At 42.8% G+C, this 22,957-nt stretch overlaps 1 protein-coding gene across 4 annotated transcripts in view; it reads right to left on the bottom strand.

The window, feature by feature from the left end:
- ubr2 (ubiquitin protein ligase E3 component n-recognin 2) overlaps positions 1–1,600 on the bottom strand; it is a 54,842-nt gene extending 53,242 nt beyond the window's left edge. For all 4 annotated transcript variants that reach the window (XM_026189257.1, XM_026189259.1, XM_026189258.1 and 1 more), the window contains exon 1: positions 1,467–1,600. In XM_026189257.1, coding sequence (XP_026045042.1) covers positions 1,467–1,547 — 81 coding nt within the window. In that variant the 5' untranslated portion in view covers positions 1,548–1,600. The remainder of the gene's footprint in view (positions 1–1,466) is intronic.
- Positions 1,601–22,957: the final 21,357 nt, after the last annotated feature.

The raw sequence follows: 22,957 nt of genomic DNA, 5'->3' as shown, positions 1-22,957 counted from the left end.
GATCTAACATTAGAGTTTGTAAAAAAAAAAAAAAAAAAAAAAAGCCTAAATTATATGTTATTATGTTCTTAACATATCTGTTAATTCACTCGAAGTTGGCTTTTATTTTGAAATCCGGTTTCCACATCCATTCCCGTAATACTTTGAATACACAGGGAACGTAAAACAAACTGGAGGCTGGCTTGACTGCAAGTCTCGAATTGGAGGCTGGCTTGACACAAGTATTTCGTTGCCCTGTACCTGTGCATGTGCAATGACAATAAAGTTGAATTCTATTCTATTCTATTCTATTCTAAAAGACGGATTTAATGCAACATGACCATTCAAATAGCAGTCGCTTTCTAAAACATCAGATATGTATCGGATTCAGTACCACATACGAAAGTGACCCAGATCGGATTTGAAAATATTGGATTTGTGCCGTTCACACTGTCACACCATGATCGGATAGATGGGTCACATAGGGTCAAAAAAGCTGTATTTGATGCACCTTCGCCTGCAGTGTGAACAGAGCCTAAGGCTGAAATATTAGAGCAACATGAAGAGTTAAACTCAGACTGACTGTAACACAGCTGCTGCTGACAGAGCAGCAGTGAGGCTGTGTGTGTGTGTGTGTGTGTGTGTGTGTGTGTGTAGGTGCGCACATTTCAAACACTTTGCTGCGTCAGACTGGAAACTGTCCGTGTCCTGAGAGCTGTGTGAGCAGCCTGATCGATCAGAGAACCTGATGATCTTCTGAGTGTTTCATTAGATTAAAATTTGTATTTCCGCTCCAGCCTCTGCAAAGTTTTAGCCCACCTGGTGATTACACTACCTGCTGGGTTGATGAGGTCAGCAGGTACACACAGGTGTAGTGTTCTTATAGAGCGGCACAACTATGTTCAGCCAGCAGGACAAAATAAAGGTGAGTCTCAGAATCAGCGGTAAAGGTAACGATCCTCCATCAGGAGAATTTGTCAGGGTACACTTTGTAAGGCCTGATCAATCAGGTGATCAGTCAGGTAAACAACCTGCTGTAGGTAGGAAAAAGAAACATACTTAAATGTGAGACGTACCTGTGCAGCGGTCTAATCGTTCTCAGGACCTGTTCCACCCCGTTACCTGAACCTCATGTATCTATCCATCAGCTGTCAAACACACCCGAGATGCTCACCTGCTCCAGCTGTTCTCTCACAATTGCACAGGCAAGTTCACCTGTGTGTACTCAGGTCAGGTGACCTTCTGCAACCAGGTGATTCTGACGTTAAACAGGCGCTCAGGACCGTCTCATTAAAGGGTTAACAGCTTAATCAGCGTTACTAACAGGCGTGAACACACAGTTGTAGCGCTTTAGGGTTACCATTAGCATTAGCATGAAAACAACCACGGATCGCTGACCCGCGCGGACAGCAGCGGCCGGAGCTCGGCCACACACCGGGACACGCTGCGCAGCGTCCGCGGGGCTCAAGGCTCCTGGAGCCACTTACCGACGCGGTGTCTTTGGCGGAGAAATCCAGGAACTCCGAGCATAAAGCGGACGGATCTCTGTCAGCCTCGGTCGCCGCCATCTTTCCTCCCTCTGCTCGGTGCTGGAGCAGGAAGAACCTGGAACTGGAAATGACCAGAATGGGGGGCGTGGCCAATGTTGTTTTTTCCGGTGTTTGTTTTTAGAATAGAGACTTAGAGCTTTTTATTGTCATTGTGCAGTTTCTTGGACAGCGAAATTGGGTAGCTGAACCACAAAGGTGCTAAAGTAAGAAGAGAAACCAATACAACGAAGGCGGAAAATAAATAAATAATCAAATAAATAGAATAAAATAAAAAACAGTGTATATGTATACATATGTGAGTAGAATAGAATAGAATAATCCTTTAATTGTCCCACAAGGGGAAATTTGGTTGTAACAGCAGCCAGAAAGACACATATACAAACAAACAGTACACAGAACAGAAACATACACAATTTTTCTTACATATTTACACATGGACAATGGTTACTATAAACAGAGTACTGTACAGTTATAAAATTAAATAAAAATAACTACAGGTAAGAGGAAAACCAGGTTGTAGTGCGAATCGGTTGATTAAATTATTGCAGTTACAGCATTGATGTAAACATCTATGTTTGTTGGGAGCAATTCTGATTGTACAGTCTGACAGCTGCAGGGAGGAAGGACCTGCGGAAACGCTCCTTCATGCATCTAGGATGCAGCAGTCTGTCACTGAAGGAGCTCTGCAGTTCAACAACATTTACATGCATAGGGTGGGAGACTCTGTCCATCAGTGATGTTATTTTGGCCAGAGTCCTTCTGTCTTCCACCACCTGCACTGGTTTTAACTCGCAGATTAAAAGAACACAAACGTTTAGCTCCTGGGCACGAGTTCAGTTTAATAAGAACAAAATGTATTAATAACAATAGTAATGTTGCGGGAATTGCCGTCTTGTGTGTGACTGGGTGCAGTAAGGAGTGTATGTGATGTGTGTGTGAGCATGCGCGTGAAGGAAACGCGGGGAGCGAAAGAGAAAAATGGAGAGAGTGTGTCATGGGTAGAGAGGGCGACCGGGAGCAGCGTTCTAACGGGCTACAGGCTATGCAGTGTGTTTTCGAAGTGTGCAGTACTGTTATTAAAGCCTCATCTCTTCAGTACTCTCCGGTGCCTCGGCTGATTTCTGTCTGCCTCACTACTCCACAAAAGTGAAGGGAGTTAACCCCGAAGGAGGACAAACTTCGGCCCTGGAGGAAGCATCTCCCCTCGCGTCTCCCGACCACGGTCAGGGGACTGACGGCGAGGAATGGTTAACACTGGCGACCACGAAGGGACCCTCTCACGTTGTCAAAGGAGTGGTGAGCACTGAGAAAAACCGACAGGCTAAAGCGGCTAACGATAAAGCCGAGTGACCGTAATTACAAGTGTATTAGCCCGTAGCTAAGCTAACTCGCGATGGCCGCTGCTCGCCATTCTCGTGAAAAGTACGGACTTGAGACCAATTACTCCAACCCGTTCATATCGCTGACCAGTGTCTCCGAGGGTGCCGCGAGCATTAGGGAAGCTAACAGAGACAGGGCTGTGACTAAATGTGAACATATGAACCCATTCCTGTGTGCCGAAAGTTGTGCTAACACACATGCTAATGGAGAGGGTGTATTCGCGCCGCCCGATGGTCCTGCCCGGCCGCAGTTTTCCCGCACGAATCCCTTCGTTGAAGCTGAATGCCGCAGCTACGGCCGTGAGGGAAACACGGGCAGCAGCATGAACTATTATCCAGCTCCTACTCCCCAAATGAAAATCCACTATCCAGACTCAAACCCATTTTCCTCCGCTCACATGGACAGTTTTGTACACAGCACACTGGCTCAGTTTAACGCAATGTTAAATACACCCATGCAATGTATGCCTTCCAGTAGCCTTAATGAAGCCATAAGCTATGGGGAAACCACTGCACAGCATAAACCCCGCTCGAAACCAGGCAAGACCCGCTGTGTGCCCCGTCAGCCCCCACCTGACAGTGAAGAGGACGGTGACACTAGAGAGTCCCCACCCTACGTCCGGGCCAATATGACGGCACCACACCGTGGAAGGAATTTCTGCACAGGTTTAAGAGCTGCGCTGAAGCCAACTATTGGTCAGAAAAACCAATGACAACTCAGCTTAAATTCTGCCTAGTTGGAGCAGCAGGGGCCATTATCCACAGAAATCCCCGCTCATCCAAATGGGATTACCGCCGCCTGGTGGACGAACTGGAAACTGCATATGGCCCTTCTTCTGACCATGCAGCTGCTGTTGCTGTAGAACTGAGGCAGCGAGTGCGTAAACCTGGTGAGGCCCTGCATGTTTTCAGAGATGACATTTATGGGAAAGTGGCTGTTGCATATGGTAATAGAGCAGAGATTGAACAAGACTCTATAGCTGTTGAAGTTTTCACCAATGGGCTGGGTGATGCAGAAATAGTACAGAAGTTGCTAGAGAGGCACCCAGCCACACTTGCCTGTGCATACAAAATAGCCCACCGACACGAAACCACTAAAAGGGCTGCATCTTATGTAACCAGTGCCATGCAGCAAGGAGCCCGTAACGCAGCTGAACGCCGGCCCCGAGCTGCTGTCGTCAGAGAAAAAGACAAAGATGAGACTGTTGCTGAGCATGCACCTGCAGCTAGCCCCTCACCGAATCGTTTTGTCCCACACACACCCTCGACAACACCGAACAATCACAGAAATTTTAAAAGGAGTGGGGTTTGCTGCCATAACTGTCAAGGTTGGGGCCATGTCCAAAAGCAGTGCCCTTCCCTTCACAAAACCACCAAGGCCTTAACATTGAACAGTAGTAGCCCAAAACCCACTGTGCTCCACCTTAAGTGCCAAAGCCAAGAAATGAGTATCCCCATGCGCCTCTACGAAGTGGAGGTATGTGCTGTTTTGGACAGTGGAGCCCGGAGGAGCGTGCTGCTGCTGCCCTACTACAACTCCATCCACCCAGACGTGAGACCACCACTACAGCCCTCAGTTGTTGAGACCTTGCTTGGTGTGGGACCTGGGGACGTGCCGGTGCTAGGTGAAGCCCAGATACCTGTCAATATCAACAATCGACAGGTGGATGTTGATTTCCTGGTGGCAGATATAGCAGGAAATGAGGTGCTGCTTGGGCATCCCTTCCTCACTCAAGCTGAAGCACGTCTTGATTTCGGCAAACGCCGCATCATTCTGTTCGGTGAAGAGGTGCTCGACTACCAAACCGAAGCCAGTACAAAGTCACACGCAGTGAGAATAGCTAGTACTGTGGTGGTGGAACCGGGGCAAGAGTATATGGTGAAAGGCAATGTGCATCCTGGTGCAGCAGCTCGAGGTGACATGATGCTTAGTCCCACCAAAGGTTTTGTTGAGAAGCACAAAGTACTTATCGCCAGAGTCCTAGTCAACGCACAGCCTTCTAAAGCTGTCCCACTTCGCCTTTTTAACCTTGGCAATAAAGCAGTAACAATTAAGGCGGGATCCATTGCCGGGCTCCTCCAGCCAGCTGAGACTGTGGAACCCTCCATGGTCTCCCCAGCTGCAGACTCTCTGACCAGCCCTCCTGTGGTTCCTCTGCACCTGCAGGAGCTCTATGCCCAGAGCTCCACAGACCTCAATGACTATGAACAGCTCCAACTGAAACGCTTGCTTTGCACTTATGGACATGTGTTTTCTACAGGGCCTGCTGACCTGGGCCGAACCAGCCTTGTGCAGCATGACATCATAACCCGTCCTGGTGCCCCAGTCAAACAAAATCCACGAAGAATGGCAGGGGAAAAGCAGCAAAATGCTAATCAGCAGATCTACGACAGTCTACAGAGCGGTTTTGCCCAACGCAGCTGCAGCAGCTGGGCCTTGCCCATCGTTATGGTGCGTAAGAAAGATGGGACATACCGTCTCTGCATTGACTACAGGGCTCTCAACGACCACACTATAACAGACGCCTACCGGCTGCCCCGCATCCAGGACACGCTGGACACTCTCAACTGCCAGATGGTTCAGCACATTAGACCTCGCATCAGGCTACTGGCAGGTTGAGCTGACACCTAGAGCACGCAGGGCCGCCGCTTTCTGCACTAGGACAGGCCTCTTTGAGTGGAACGTCATGCCATTTGGACTATGCAATGCCCCGGCAACGTTCCAGTGGCTGATGGACCGCGTCCTGGCTGGCATGCAGTGGGAGACCTGCCTGGTCTACTTGGACGACATCATCGTGCTGGCTAAGGATGTGTCGGGGATGCTGCAACGGCTTGGCCAGGTATTCTATAGACTTCAACAAGCTAACTTGAAACTGAAACCTGCCAAATGCTGCCTCTTTCGCCGCGAAGTTGCTTATCTTGGCCATGTGGTATCCGAGCATGGTGTGGCTACCGACCCCAGCAAAGTTCAAAAAGTTCAGATGTGGCCCACACCTACGTCCATCCAGGAGGTCAGACGCTTCATCGGCCTGGCCTCATATTATCGCCGGTTCGTGAAAGATTTTGCCTCTATAGCCGAACCCCTGCACAACCTGACCAAGAAGAATGCACATTTTCAGTGGCATGCTGAGCACCAAGCAGCTTTTGACAAGCTGAAGTGTTGACTCACCTCTGCCCCTGTTCTTGGCTATCCACTTGACCAGGGAGAAATGACACTAGACACTGATGCCAGCGACACTGGCATCGGCGCGGTGCTGTCACAGATGCAACAGGGCGTGGAACGTGTGCTGGCATATGACAGTCGTAAGCTATCAAGAACTGAACAAAACTACTGCACCACACGATGTGAACTACTAGCCGTCGTGGATTTCACGTCCCATTTTCGCCAGTACCTCCTTGGATGGCCTTTCAAAGTGCGCAAAGACCACAGCAGTCTACGGTGGCTAACAAAAATGAAAGAGCCAGAGGGACAATTAGCTCGATGGCTCGAGAAGCTTGCTGAGTACAACTTTGAGATCATCCACCGTCCAGGTCGAGTGCACACCAATGCTGATAGCCTCTCCAGAAGACCCTGTCGCCAGTCCTGTCCATGCAGAGTGCAGGACCCCCCCCCAAGCATCTCGGGGGGACCAGTCATCAGGCAGTCCAATGCGAGTTGGACTCTGACACCAGCTCCCTGTTGCTGAGTCCGGTGAGGGTGGAGGGACAACCGGCTACTACAGCGGTGTGTCTAGTGGGGGTAAGTCATAACACCACTACACCAGAAACAAAGACTTTAGACCAAACTGCTCTTACAAAGTCAGACATTTTATGTCAAAACACTCCTACCAACACAGACATCTCAGAACAGACAATGCACACTAGAACAGACATGTCACCGCAAGCTCCGATGGGAACTGTCCGGGTAGGAGCCCCAATGGAGCGCGTTGCGCTGGACATTATGGGACCACTGAATGAGACGGAGCGCAGAAGCCGATATGTGCTTGTGACTACTTTACAAAGTGGACCGAAGCCTTTCCTATCCCAGATGAACGGGCTGCAACCGTTGCCGAGGTCGTTGCATCTGAGTGGGTGTGCCGCTACGGGATACCTCAAGCACTGCACAGTGACCAGGGACGCAATTTTGAATCTAATGTGTACCAGGGGGTGTGCAGTTTGTTTGGCATAGATAAGACTCATACAACGCCATTCCGACCCCAGTCAGATGGCCAGGTTGAACGTTTCAATGCCACTCTCCAGAAGATCCTGGCCTCCACAGCAGAGCGTTGCCATTGGGACTGGGACCTGATGATCCCGTACGCTGTTATGGCCTACAGGGTGACCAAACACAGTGCTACAGGTTTCACCCCGAACTTCATGATGTTTGGCCGCGAACTGAGTGAGCCAGTGGACCTTGTCGCAGGTCTACCTCCTGATCCAGACAACCAACCCTCAGCTCCAGAGTATGTGCAGCAAATGCGTGAGCGGCTGGAGCTGGCCCACCTCATTGCCAGGGAAGCCCTGGGTGAGTCAGTCAAGCGTGCAAAAAGGCAATACGACAAGAACTGTTGCCACACACAGTATAAGACTGGAGATCCTGTGTGGTATCTCATCAAAGGAACACGTCACGTCAGAAAGTTCCTCCCATCGTATGAAGGACCATTCTTTGTCCTGGGGCAATTGGATGACCTAGTTTATCGGATCCAGAAGAACCCAAGGTCTAAAGTGAAAGTTGTCCACCATGACCAGCTAAAGCATTATCGCTGCCGCGAGCCACTGGACAATACCTGGGTCCTTGATCAAGCTCATCAGTGGTCCCCTACAGAGGTCCCACCACCAGCTTTAGAGGATGACCAAGCAGACCGTGATCTGGGTCTGGACAGTCTGTTCTCTACTGCAACTGGCAATGGCCCCAGCTCCTCTCAGCCTTCTGTCTCAGTTGCAGCTGATCCCGCTATGGTTGTGGTTGTCCCATTGTCCCCTTCCCATGTAGACCATGAGAATGGTGGGGGTGTGGTGGGTGAGCCAGACCACCCGAGCCAGCAGTTTCAGCGACCAACTCATCGGCGCAGAGCTCCAGACCGGTATGGAGCGTGGATCACTTAGCTTGGTTTACCTACCATGGACAGTTCCAAGTAGGACTGAAGATTCAGTTCAAGTTTAAATAGTTTCAGCCTCCTACAATGTTAGCTACAATGGTTTAAAAGAGCTGTATTTTTCATTGTTCCAGTGTTTACATTTAAAAAAAAAGATGAGTAAAGTATCTGAAGGACCTACGGGGTTATCTACATGCACTTATCCATTTGTATTTGTGCCTTCCTAGATGCTAGGATAAGTTAGTTATTCCCGGTCGCCATGTAATAGTTACAGTTGTGTAATTTCTTTTCTACTTAACAGCACTTGAAATGCTTTATTTTGCACATGTATGTACACCTTAGTTGAGCCAACCTCTTTGTCACTGAAGTGCACTCGTTGATACTATACCTCACCTTATATGCGGTAATGGCTAACACTTTTATCTAAAAATAAAAATGGAGAGAGTGTGTCATGGGTAGAGAGGGCGGCCGGGAGCAGCATTCTAACGGGCTACAGGCTATGCAGTGTGTTTTCGAAGTGTGCAGTACTGTTATTAAAGCCTCATCTCTTCAGTACTCTCCGGTGCCTCGGCTGATTTCTGTCTGCCTCACTACTCCACAAAAGTGAAGGGAGTTAACCCCGAAGGAGGACAAACTTCGGCCCTGGAGGAAGCATCTCCCCTCGCGTCTCCCGACCACGGTCAAGGGACTGACGGCGAGGAATGGTTAACAGTAATAATACAACATTTTATGATTGTTTTAGTGTATTATAACGTCACCTCATAGTATCGTTAGTGTGGTGTGTCAGTTATTCTGTTTTGGTCCATTTTCATCACAAGTGAATGAAAATGGATCCAGACAGGCCGATTATTGTGATGACAATCAACAGATCAAATACGGATCAATACAAATGTAAAAACCCAGTGCCTCTCTAATAATCAGTGATGGGAATAACTGCATTACAATTAACGGCGTTACAAACAGCGTTACTTTTTTCAGTAACGAGTAATCTAACTAAGTACTATTCCTATTGTTACAACGCCGTTAAAGTTACTAACAAGAAAATGCAGTCCGTTACTATTTTTCAACAAACAGACGGTTGAAGCTGTGTTCAGCTTATGGCATCTTATATCAGTTGCTGGAGGAGCCAAGATGGCGACCTGTGTGGACACTTCTCTGTAAGCTCGTGAATTTCTGATGAGTACCTAACGTTTTAAATGATCTAAACTTTCTCAGCAGGTGACCCAGGTGATTGATATATGCATTTTTTTTCTTCTTTTTTTTTTCTGCTCATTCTGTTGGTTTTTGTCTTTTGCCCTTCTCCCCCGTCCCTCTTCTCAGCTGTTTCTCTTTCCCTCTTTCTTTCTCCCCTTCTTTCCCCCAGTCAAGTCTGTCCCGTATTCAGTAAATGAAAATAAAATGAACAATAAAAGGTGAATCAAATAGACCATTACGGCAAGGCTGGGATGGTCAATTTGGTAAAGTAAATCCGTTGGGCATCTTTCTTTGCCTTTAGACAACAATTCTGATGGCAAAAGAGCCAAACGGGACAGGCAAAAAAAAAAAAAAAAAAAGATCTAAACGGACTCAGATTATTAGAAGTGACTCATTGCACTTGTATTTTGCGCACGTACAGGACATCTTTATAACATAAAATCAGGCCGAACTCAGTTTCTTTTTTTTCCCTGCCGAATTCCAACACGGTGAAGTGTTAGCTTGTATAGAAACATTTAGCTAATAGCCATGGGATAAGCTTGCAAAATGGCCAAAAAAGAGGCAAGAAGAAAGGAAGGACTGATAATGGTCTTGGAGCCAGATAAAAACCTTTGCAGGCTTATGCTAACCTCTTCCTCAGACCCCTCTTAACAGACCCCTCTTTTTTTTTTCTTTCTGCTTTTGCTCTTGACGAAGGCGGTCGCACTTTTCTCCTCCTCCTCCTCTCCCTTAGCTTCCCTGCTTAGCCTCTTATGTCCTTGTCTTGTCTCATGTTTTTTGTATTACTTTTCCTTGGAACATTCTCTCACAGTCTGTTCTCTAAAACCTAAAAGAGGAATTATGGATTGGATCAACTGGTCCCTAAATGCAATTGACACCCCTTTCTCAACAAGAAGTTTGGGTTGGGTGAGCCTGAGTACTGAAGATATCTACCTATTCGGAACCATGGTAACAGGGTTCTGGATGATCGGAGCTGGCTTGGCCCTGACTTATCGAAGAATTAAGAAAGCGGAACCGGCTGTTCAAACCCCCACAAGGCTGCCCACTGGGATTGGAACAATGGGAGAGGCATGAGTTTCTCAAAATGGGCTCATTGAGTCAGCACGGATAAGATCTTGGCTGCTGTGAATACTCAGAATAAGATCTCTGACTGCAGACTGGATACATCTCGGAAGGGCTCGCTCGGAATAACAGGGAAATGGTAGGCTTGTCACATTCAAAATGGAGATATGTAATAACAAACACTGGTCTCCGTTTTTTAGGTGCTTTCTTGAAATAGTCAGCAATTTAAAAGTAGGATAGAACCGACAGGGGCATGTGCTGAGAGGTGGTGCTGCACAAGAACAAGACCAAATAAAGAAAAATTATTGTGTTTAGCTTCGATAAATTAAAATTAAAATGTACCATTACACTCAGAGGATCAATATGAAATCAAATATATGCTAATTTTGTATGAAGTACATGACTGATAACTGTTCTGTCCTGAGCTTTTGTTTTTACAGCACCCACTTGACCACACCAACAGTTTCTCGCCACCAAAAGGGGGTACTTGCAAAGAATAGGGAGGAATATCATCAACATTGGGAAAGGTAAGCCCCGAAGGGGGTGATGACACCATAAATTTTACTTATGGTCAAATTCTCAAAATTTGACCCCAAACATGAAAAATTCTTCAAACATTTAGAGACAGAGTGGAGTTCTAGATAAACATAATGTCGCAAACCAAATAAGGATGGAGCATTGGAATCGATAAGATGGTGAAATAACACGCAGTAAAATGTTGCTCATGTTGATTATGTTTATTCCAGTGTGCAGAGCAAGGTTATTATCGTTAACGAAAACTAACGAAATAACGAAAACTAGAAGTGAAAAAACATTTTCGTTAACGAAAATAAAAATAAAATAAAAAAAAAGGAAAACTAACTAAAACTATAATGAGTGTTCACAAAACTAACTAAAATTAACTGAATTTATAGCAAAAATGTGTTTAGTTTCATTGATGTGTGCGTGTCCTACAATAGTCAAGGGTGAAAATGAAGTTTAGTTTCCGGATTTTTTCTTGCTGTCTCATTATGCCAGCAGGTGGCCAGTACGTTAGTCGAGTCGTCTGTGTTGCTGCTCCATCCACGCGCAGAATCATGTCAGGAAAAGTCGGGAGAAAGCGCCAGAGTCCAATTTGGGATTACTTTGAATATGACTGTGTTTTGGATAAAGCAAGTGTCTTGTAGTGGAAAGAGACAAATTATAAGGGACATTTCTAAAGGGAAAAAATCCCACAAACCTTAAAGTGCACTTGAAAAGCTCACACAAGAAGGCTAACCTAGCTTACCTTGAAAAGGTAAGGGGGAGCACACTCCCCCTCCTTAAAGAGCTGTCCCCACTCAACCCTCATCCCCAGAAACAGAAGCTAACCCCATGCAAGGCAGCGTGATGCATCCCGAGACAACAGGACGGGGACATCTACATAACTGTGTGAGTCAATTGCCTTCAAAAGGTTTATCAATTCACTTGAACCAAAATTACGAACACCTGGTGCTGCAAAAGTTAATAGTTAGTCTCAATACCCAAGGATAAGCAGAAGAGCATGACTGATATGATGAAACTGGGATTTTGTTACACTTAATTTTTGCAAACACAACTAAAAATATAACTGAAACTAATCAAAACTAAACTGAAACTAAGGATTTTCAAAAAGAAAATAGAAACTAAACTAAACTAGCAAACAATTGGTAAAAACTAATTACAACTGACATAAAATTGAAAATCCAAAGTCGAAACTAAATAAAAATAAAAACTAATGAAAATTGCAAAACTATTAAAACCTTGGTCCAGACTAAGATGGCGTTGGACATCTTCAGGGCGGAAAAGGGTTGGTGTGACCAAGGTGTGGTTTGGCTTGTTGTATGTATATTTCAAGATGATATGGCTCTGGATGGACCAGTTACCAGGGCATGGAAGGAGGACGGACTCATTAATTAAGGAGAAGGAAATTTCTGGGATTGGAGATCCTCTGGGTGAGTGGTTGACTAAAAGCATGCATAAAATAAAAGCTATTTTTCATTATTGATTGGTAATAGATTGATAATTGGCCACATTTACAACTGTATTGACTTGTTGTGGACGTAGTCTACTTCATGTTTAAGCACTCTAATTAACAGATTGGAAATAGTGACATTAAAGGACGAGTATGCAGCGCCACTCTGTCAGTTGCCAGTGACGGTGGGGCTCAGTGATGAATCAGGTGAGCTGGATTCATGGCTGAATCAAAACAAAGCTTCCCCTGCTGTGGTCAGTAAGGGAAAAACAGGGGGAAATATAATTTAAAAGAGGCATTTATAAACGTTTATGTGTGAAGTTTATGAACGGGATAGAATAGAATAGAATAGAATAGCCTTTATTGTCATTGTACAGAGTACAACGAAATTGGAGTGCCACTCCCTTGGTGCAAGTTTCAATAATAAATATAAATGTAAAATATAAAAAGTACAAAAAAACAATCGTAAGTACTCAAACAATAGTATGTACAATATATACAGGATAGCAGCATTAATATAATGACAGTATGAATAGCAGCATAATATAATGACAGTGACGGTATGGAATAGGTTCAATTGTTTTTGTGCTTATTTACTACGGTGATAGCTCTGGGAAAGAAGCTATCCCTGAATCTGTTTGTCCTGGTTTTATGTGACCTGTACCGTCGGCCTGACGGTAATAGTTCAAACAGTTGGTTGCTGGGGTGAGAGTGGTCCTTGATGATATTGCCAGCTCTGCTGAGGTACCGAGAGTTTGCAGTGACCTCCAGGCTGGGCAGAGAGCAGCCAGTGATCTTCTGGGCTGTGTTGATGACCCTCTGCAGTACTTTCCTGTCCGCAGCTGAGCACCCTGCATACCATGTTGTTATGCCGTACGTTAGGATGCTCTCTATGGTGGCTCTGTAAAATGTCACCAGCAGCCTCTCCTCCAGGTTGTTCCTCCTGAGCACTCTCAGAAAGTGGAGACGGTGCTGGGCCTTTTTAACCACCGACGTAGTATTTGCAGTCCAGGAGAGGTCATCAGAGATCTGCACGCCCAGAAACCTCATGGAGCATACCCTCTCCACACAGTTCCCATGAATGAAAAGGGGGTGTTTTACTGTTATTTCAGCATCAGCATTATCGTTACATCAGAATCATATAACAAGCATTGCATTAAACATTGCTTGAAGCTATTGACATTACATTAACATTTGTATTACAGTGATTGTTATAACCTCAGGTTAATCTTCTATTTACAGGTGTCAGGATAATCATATGATCTTTCATTGCAGGTGTAACCATGATCATTTTTATACATATTGCAGTTTGTTGCTCATTATAGAGTTGTGTTCAAGTTAATAAGGGTTAAAAGCTACAGTCAGCGCGATGTTTGGCTGATCTATAGACTGGAGTGACTTCGAGCACTGAAGGCCGCACGCCTTTATTCTAAAGAGCTCATCAGGGGGAGTGTGAGATTAGAATATTATTTTATGCCATGTTATACCCCTAATTAAAGATTGTGAATTATTATGTAGTTTTAGTTTGCATTATTCTCCTGAATTAGAAGAAGGTGATACACTGTTAACCTTTGCTGTATTTTTCACAGTAAAATACCACAAAATGCCCAGTAACTTACCTGAAAACGTTTCTACAGTTAATTACTGTAATTTGCTTTGCATTATGGGTATATTAAGGTTACTTACTGTATTTTTTAAAATTGCGGTAGTAGTTATACCTACCGTTAACACATTAGCAGTAGTGCTACTGTATTATGTGATTTGAATGGTTCATCATACTGTTTGTGTATTTTTACTCTTTCAGTGGTTGGTTGCAATAGTGCATTACATTTTAACTCTTTCACTGCCAACCATTTCCAGATTTTCCTCCAACCTATGCCATTTGTCAGTATGATACCAGTGAAAGTATTATGGTTTTGACTTTTTAGGGGACTTGCCTGTGTGTAAGGTTCAATAATTCTGATCATCTAATCTGCTGCATGCAGTTGTATGCACATGCACAGCTGCTGCAAATGTGTGCTTGCCACTGCGTTGCCATAGAGATCAATTCAAGTGACAGCTGCTCCTGGGGAGAGGGAAAAGAATGCAGAAAGGCCTCCTTGTAGGGAAATTTTATAAAGCAAGGTTCTCCAAATCTCTCCCAAAATTCTGTGTTTTCTTAATTGACTTCCATTCATATGTAAAGACTATAAGGTTAACTACAAATAAAAAAAGCAGAATTCACATTGCTGCATCTCCATCACTTATCTCTGATTAACCCTGAACAACATTCACACTTCCTTTTGTTAATTTTTTTACTTGCCACTATTCTGTTGTTGGATTTCACTTAGGTTGTTGCTGCTGTCTGTTTTTGTGTAATTTTGTACTCGTGACAAGTAGTGAATAAAGTTATTTTAAAAAGACGCAGAAAGGCGAACTTCATTCAGTGGAGAATATTGTAATAATTTGGCGGAGGCTTCTCAGTCGAGCAGTAACTGAATTGCTCATTTACTGAACATGCAACATGTACAGAACTCTTCTGGGAACTAGTCAACCCAACTTAGTGAAACACACACTGAATGCATGCTGGCCCCGCCCACCCACCTACCTCTACCAACCACCACTCCATATCCTGACTGACATGACCTGTGATCCAGTGATTGACAGGAGAGGAAAGACAGGCCAACTTTGTTAACTCTTCGTTACGATATGCTCGAGAGGACAAAAGATTTTGCACCTCGTTATTGTTGGACCTCTGTATGGAAACTGCAAACGGGACGTCATAAGGTAATACAAAGGACTCTCCTACCTAACATACTCGTTTATTAATTTTTAAGAGCATATATATTTTTTGTGTGTGGGGGGGAGGGGGGGCTTAAAATCGGTGTTAGCTTGGTCGAAATAGCTCATTAGCTGAATTATTCTGGAAAAGATGGGTTGTGTGTTTTTTTCCCTTTTATTTACTTATGTAAATATATTTTTCAAGGGTTAAATAAATACAACATTAAATTAACAATTGTCTCTCTGTCTTTTCCCGCCCAGTGTGGTGCATTGCAAGCCAGAGACTTCAGTGGAACAAGGAGATTGAACATCTGCTACTTGAGTGCACAGTGCAAAGCTGAACCACAACCAGATCGCCACAGCAGCCATCCTTCTTCTGATGAAGTACTTCCAAGAAAAAGAGGACTCAATCTTCATCTTGGCTGATGTAATTATATTTAAAATTTTACACATGAACTCTCAATACTGTCAACATAAACAAAGGAAAAATATTTCAATGATTTTGGGTATCATCATTCAAATCAGTTCCTTTTGTGTTTTAAAGGCTTTTTCCACCAAGATGTCTGTTGAGAGAGAGATGACCTTACCCATCACACCAAGGGTAATAGCGCTTGGTAAGTAAATAGTTTCAATCCTCTTGTAATATTTTTGTAAAAAATCTATGTAATTATTGTGGTATTTGTACCCACAACAACTTACTTAACAGGGGTTTGTCTGTTTTATATTGTATAAAAATAGAATACACACAGTTTGCTGCTGTTTCTCTTATTATTTATTATACACAATGACCAACAGGAAAAAACAGCCTAACATTTCAGCACAGGCCAAAATGCCAAAACATTAGGCAGTTTTTTCCTGTAATTGATCATAATTTTCATTACATAATAAATAATAAGAGAAATAGCAGCAAACCGTGTGGATTCTATTTTTGTACAGTGTGAGGCCTGCTATCCAGCATTCTTGTGGAAACCTTATTTGTAAGGGTGAGCACATTGTCTTATTGGACTCTTGTCTGTTTTTAGGGAATAATTTCATGTCTGCAAGCCGCTGGATGATCAGTTTGGAGGGCAAGGCATTTTATGAGCCTGAGCAGATGCATGACTTTGCCAGCACCCTTGCTGTATTCTTTACGTCATACTACGTTTTCAACCTTGAGTATCAGGAGTCAGCGTCCATCACACTGGAGATGATACAGAGGTAAATACTTTACACCATTAAAGCTTACACCATTTAAGAATGAAATATATGTGATAGCTTGACTTAGAGCTGGGCGATAGAACGATAACGATATGTATCGCGATATAACTGTTACTCGATAGAGAAATTAAACTATCGCGATAGACCTCGCCGCTCTTGTCCTCTTAAAAAAAAAAAAAAAGGTCAGCCAATCCAAATTAAGTAGCGCAGAGCCGAACCAATCACAGCCGCAGCGTCGGAGAGATTCCGTAGTGTGAAGGTATTTCGGCTATTTCAAGTCTGACAAAAAACAGAGTAGCGTGCACTGTAAATTGTGCCGAAAGCAAGTCTGGAAATACAATAAACTGGTGCATGCGTCACACTGTGCGCCACGTTATTGTTTCGGTGAAATGAATTTCTACAATACTGTTACTGTTAATTCTACTCTCTGCAGTGTTTAAATGCTTACATATACACACAGTTACTGTCCGTCCACACATACGACTCTGTTCTGCTTCTATGCCCCAGCTTTGTTTACTTTTTCCCACCGAGGCTTCTAGACTTCTGATTGGCCAACATTTCTGCACGGTTAGGAATCTAGCGCCACCTGCTGCTTTGGCATGTTCATAGCAGCGTTTTCCTTCATTTCTGCCTTTATGTGTGGACGGGATTATTTTTTAAAACGAAAACGGAAAATCTCCGTTTTCAAAAATACCCGTGTACGTGTGGACGTAGCCTCAGTCTCTGACTGGAAGCGCTAATTCATCATTCGGCTTTTGTCAGACTAAAGTAACTGTTAAAACTGTTTGAAAAGCTCAGCTATACAACAAGGAGAGATTGAGAATTTCCTTTTAGTTCTCAGTTTATTTGATATTGACAAAAGTTAGTTTTGTCTGTTCTTCTGTAAAACAAACTAAGATTTATTTTTAGAATTAATATTTTGTTTCTAAGTGGAATTGACAATTTAGTCTGTTTCGTTTGTTCTATTTTGAAACTTAAACGCTTTAGCGGCTGCCTTTTGTGTAGTTTGCAATATTTGCCTTTATTTATCTGAAAAAGTCTCATGTTCCTTAAGTACATCTACCCTGTTGAACTTATTATGGGAAATAAATATTTAAATAAAAACAAGCTGCTGATTATTTCACATTTTACTTGTGAGCAACGGCACATTTAAATCTTACAAATATAGTTATTTGGCTTATATCGTGATAGATATCGTTATCGCCTGAAATGAAAAAAACATATCGTGATATGAAGAAATCTCATATCGCCCAGCTCTAGCTTGACTACAGTTGCAGAAACATATAGGTGATTGCTGTAATGTATGTTTTAATTTTGAAATTAAAGCAGCCTTTTTTCCGTTAAAAGGTTCTTTGTGAGGATCAATCCAGACATGGGAACAAAATGCCCTGCAAAACTTGGTACAAGCCGCAAGACAGGTCGTGTCGTAAAGAGGAAGGTTACAAGCATCAGCCCTTGGATCACCACCTTCCTCCAGCGGCTCTCTGAGTTTGAATGGAGGACTTCCAACTAGGTAAGAATACAGAGATGATAATATCTTTTACATAGCTGATAATTATATACATACTGTACACACATCCATACAACAGTATGAATGATCTCAGACAGATGTGAACAAGTGAATAACCTGAGCAAACATGAATATTGATGATGTGTCTTTGACAGGTGGTGATAAAGACTACGCTGAACCCGACCATCCTGGTAACGGAAATCTAAATCCCATGTCACATTCTATTTCCTGGGACCCACTGATAATTATTACATTTTGTAAATGATTTTTGTTTTACAATTGTAATAGTTTATTTTTTTTTTTTTTTGAAAATATTTTTATTGAAAAAAGAAAACAGTACTTGCAGTTACCGAAATACAATCAACCTTTCTTAATTTTCCTAAGTAAATTAACATATATATATATGAAAAAAACAACAAAAAAAACAAAAAAACAAAACACAACGCCCCCCCCCCCCCCCCCCCCCCCCCCAGTCCCACACAGATCAACACAACCATCAAACATATTAGAGGAATATAACAGTAACAAAAGTAGATTTAAACAGGCAATACCTCTAGACTAGCAAAATAAGAGATAAAGGGTTGCCACTTGTGAAAAAATTTGGCTGTGCAACCTCTCAACGTATATTAAATTTTTTCAAGTTTTAAAAAAAACATGACATCTTTAAGCCACCGGGAAATAGTAGGATACTTAGCAGACTTCCAATGCAACAATATTAGACGTCTCGCTAATAGGGATGTGAAGGCTATAATATCCCTTTGTGTGGAATCAAGTGTAAGTGAGCGAGCAGGAATCCCAAACACAGCAATCAGAGGACAAGGATGAAGAGTTACCCCAAGAACAGTTGACATAATAGCAAAATACCTTGTCCAGAAACCTTGTAGCTCAGGGCACAGAAAAAACATGTGGCTAAGGTGACAAGGAGAACCATGGCATTTATCACATTTATTTTCCACTTCTGGATACAATTCAGAAAGTCTAGACTTAGAGAAATGCACCCTGTGTATGACCTTAAATTGAATAAGTCCAAGACGAGCACAGGAGGTGGAAGATCGTATCCTCGTTATAGCCCGTTCCCAAGACTCCTCATGTATTCGAAATCCCAGTTCTTCTTCCCATGTACGCTTAAGCTTAACATTAGAGTGGTTACTAAAAGACAGAATAGCATCATAGAGTTTCGAAATGGTTCCTCTGTGATGAGGAACAAATGATAACGTAGTTTCCCACTGCTGTTCTGGAGGTAAAGAGGGGAAATTGGGAAACACTTAGCAACAAAATTTCGAATTTGAAAATAGTGAAACAAATGGGTAACAGGGAGATTGTAACGAGAAGACAAGTTGGGAAAACTATCGAAAACACCATCCACATATAAATGTTTGAACTGTTTTATACCCTTGTCACACCACACTGAAAATGTCGAGTCCAAAAGTGAAGGGGGAAACAAATGGTTTTCGCTTAGAGGACCCGAGGAAGACGGCATTACAAAATTAAAGTGACGTCTAAACTGAAACCAGATTTTGAGTGTGTTAAGAACCACCTGATTATCAGTGTACAGAGAGGGTCTCACGGGTAAAGAGGAATAGAGCAAAGCCGGTAAAGAAGAGCCCTTACATGATGATAGCTCCAATTTACACCACGAGGAACCAGAAGATTTTAGCCAGTAGCAAAGTTTATGGATGTGAGCGGCCCAGTAATAGACTAAAAAATTAGGTAATGCAAGTCCTCCACTAAATCTGCATCGCTGCAGCAAAGTTTTAGAGACCCTAGGTGGCTTCCCTCCCCAAATGAAAGAACCAATAATCTTGTCCAGTGAAACAAAAAAATGTTTCGGCAAAAATAAGGGAATTGACTGAAATAAAAATAAAAATTTTGGTAAGATGTTCATTTTAACAACGTTAATCTTACCGATTAAAGAAAGGGGGAGATTACCCCATCTTTGAATATCAGATGTGACCCTAGATATAAGAGGAGACAAATTTGCTGATTTAAGGCCAGCTAGAGAGCGAGTCACGTTAATCCCTAAGTACTTAAACCCAGACGGACTGAGACGAAAGGGTAGATCGGACTGTTGAAGTTGACGTGCTGCCGTATTAACAGGAAAACACTCACTTTTCCCCAAATTCAATTTATAACCTGAAAACGAACTGAAGTTCTCCAGAATACTTAAAACAGCAGGGATGGAGCATGCGGGGTCAGTCATATATAATAACAAGTCATCCGCATACAATGATACTTTATGTGTAATTCCATTACGGATGATTCCCCTAAATACAGAAGAAGATCGCAATGTAATAGACAGAGGCTCGATGGCAATGGCAAAGAGTAAGGGAGACAAAGGGCAACCTTGACGACAACCACGACCCAGCGCAAAATAATCAGAGTAAACATCATTAGTATGAACACTGGCTTTAGGGGACGAATAAAGAAGCCGAATCCAGGAAATAAATTTATCACCAAAACCAAATTTCTCTAAAACTGCAAACAAGTACTCCCACTCCACCCTATCGAAAGCCTTTTCAGCATCTAAAGAAATCACAAGTTCAGGAAGTTCAGATAGACGCTTTGAGTAAATAACATTAAAGAGTGTACGGGTATTAAAAAACAATTGCCGTCCCTTTATAAAGCCATTCTGCTCTTCAGATATAATTCGAGGAAGCACATCCTCAAGGCGAGATGAAATTACTTTAGCCAATACCTTTGCATCGGCATTAAGCAGAGATAATGGCCTGTAGGAACCACAGGAGGTTGGGTCCTTGTCATTTTTGAGAAGGAGCGCTATGGTTGCTTGTGTGAAAGTAGGTGGTAATGAACCGGTTTCCAAGGATTCGTTAAACACAGACAAAAGCAATGGTGCCAATTTACCAATAAATGTTTTATAGAATTCAATTGGAAACCCATCCGGGCCTGGGGCTTTATTAGACTGCATAGCTGTAATAGCTTTTAATACTTCTTCAACAGATAATGGGGAGTCCAATTGCCCCGCATCATTAGCACCAATAACAGGGTTTGAAAGATTATGAAGAAATGCATTCATTTTAGCTTTATCCATGGGAAATTCGGACCTGTACAACAAAGAGTAAAATGTTTTAAAGGTAGAATTAATTTCCAAGGGATCTGTAGTAATATTGTCATCAGAGTGTTTAATAATGGGGATCACACGCGAGGAGGCCTGACGTCGTAACTGATGTGCCAACAAGCGACTAGCCTTGTCACCATATTCGTAATATGAGCCACGACTGCGTAGTAATAAGTGCTCAGCCTCTTTGGTTGACATAAGATCAAATTCTGCTTGCAAATCAAGGCGCTGCTTCAGTAATTCTGGAGAAGGGTTCAGTGTATAACTTTGATCAAGGTTACTAATTGCAGCTATAAGTTCTTTAAGCCTGGCATTAATCTTTTTATTAGCACGGACAGAGTAAGAAATAACTTGACCTCTCAGGTAGCATTTAAGAGTCTCCCATAGCAGAGAATATGAGACAGAATCATCCTGATTGAAGGACAAGAACTCCTCAATAGAGCCTGAAATAAATTCACAAAATTCTTTATCCGCCAGAAGGAGAGAGTTAAATCTCCAAAGTGGAGGGCTACGTTTATGGGTAGAAAGATGAACATCCAATAGCAGAGGAGAATGATCAGATATTACAATACCAGAATAGTCGGAAGAATTAACACATGAATTAAGAGTTCTGTCGATGAAAAAATAATCAATCCTGGAATAAGACTGGTGGACCTGAGAGAAGAATGAAAATTTTTTGATTGAAGGGTTGCGAAATCTCCATGGATCAACAAGATCATTCTGTTTCATAAAATCTGAGAATGTTTTAGACATAGATGATTGAGTCAAATTACGAGGACTAGATCGATCCAAAATTGGATCAAAAACACAATTCAGATCACCACCAAGGATAAGCAAATGTGTATTCAGAAAGGGGATGTTACTCAGCAATCTATTAGCGAATTCAGCATCATCAAAATTCGGGGCATATACATTTACCAACAAAACCTTTTTCTGCATTAGGGTACCAGCAACAATGATGTATCTACCGTTCCTATCAGCGACAACATTGGTCAAAGTGAATTGAACTTTCTTATTAATGAGAATGGCCACTCCTCTAGCCTTCGAATTAAAATTTGAGTGAAAGACCTGACCTACCCAAGGGCAATATAACCTATAATGATCCTTAATGCGAAGATGAGTCTCCTGTAAAAATGCTATGTCAGAATTTAGACGTTTCAAGTGAGTAAAAACCTTAGATCTCTTAACAGGGTTACCCATACCTCTGATATTCCAACTAATGAATCTAAGAGGCATACCTGACCCAGCAATGCTGGGGTCTATATTTCCATTAACCATTTACAAAAAGGAAGAGGAAAAAGACCAAACCAAAATGCCAGTGGCCATGAAGAGCCGAAATGGGACAGCCCCCCCCCAACCCAACCCTGAACACAAATACACCCCCAAGTCTCCACAGAACAGAACAAAGGAGACAGCAGTGTACCCCCAAAGTAGCAAAAATGATTCACCGAAGTGACTGGACTAATTGTTGTCTAAATAAAAATAAAAGCGAGAGAGGGAAAAATAACCTCTCACCAACTTCTCTACAGCATAACAGTGTGCGCGTAACAGTAAACATGTTTTTTTTAAAAAGGGAAAAAATAAAAAGGAAACCAACCAACCAAAAAAAGATCTCACAGTACAAAATATGACTTCCTCAGAAGGAGAACTTTCCAACAAATCACCGAAAGTGCATAAAATTTAAAAAAACAAAAAACAAAAACAACATACATAAATAGATAAACAATTAAAACAAAAACAACCAAACAAAAAAATAAATAAATAAAAATTTAACAGAAACGAAAAACAACTCAGTCCTATGCAAATCAATGCAGCAAGCTTGGAGAAGATTGTGCCGGACTGGTCCGAAGTTCAAGAGTATATTATATGATCCAGTTTCAATAAATAACAATGAAAATAAAAGGAACCAGCACACCAACAGTACAATAACCAGCAAAATGGCCTAAGAAAACAATGCACAGGTGGCGTTAAACCTAAGGAGACCGTGAACCCTTAGCAGCATTACAGCATCAAACTGAGGAGCTAACGAGGCTCACCCAGAAATCAAAGTTTTGACATAATCACTGGCCTCCTCTGCCGAAACAAAGTCCTTCTCGACACCCTTATATGTGATGCGGAGTCGCGCTGGATGAAGCAGGCCATACCGAACACCGTCAATGCCACGGAGTTGCTGCCTGACCGTGTTGAATGCAGCACGAGCCCG

The sequence above is a fragment of the Astatotilapia calliptera genome, chromosome 13 (assembly GCF_900246225.1).
Source record: "Astatotilapia calliptera chromosome 13, fAstCal1.2, whole genome shotgun sequence".
NCBI lineage: Eukaryota > Metazoa > Chordata > Actinopteri > Cichliformes > Cichlidae > Astatotilapia > Astatotilapia calliptera.
Note: the sequence above shows the minus strand (reverse complement) of the source record. Positions and strands in the feature narration are given on the sequence as shown.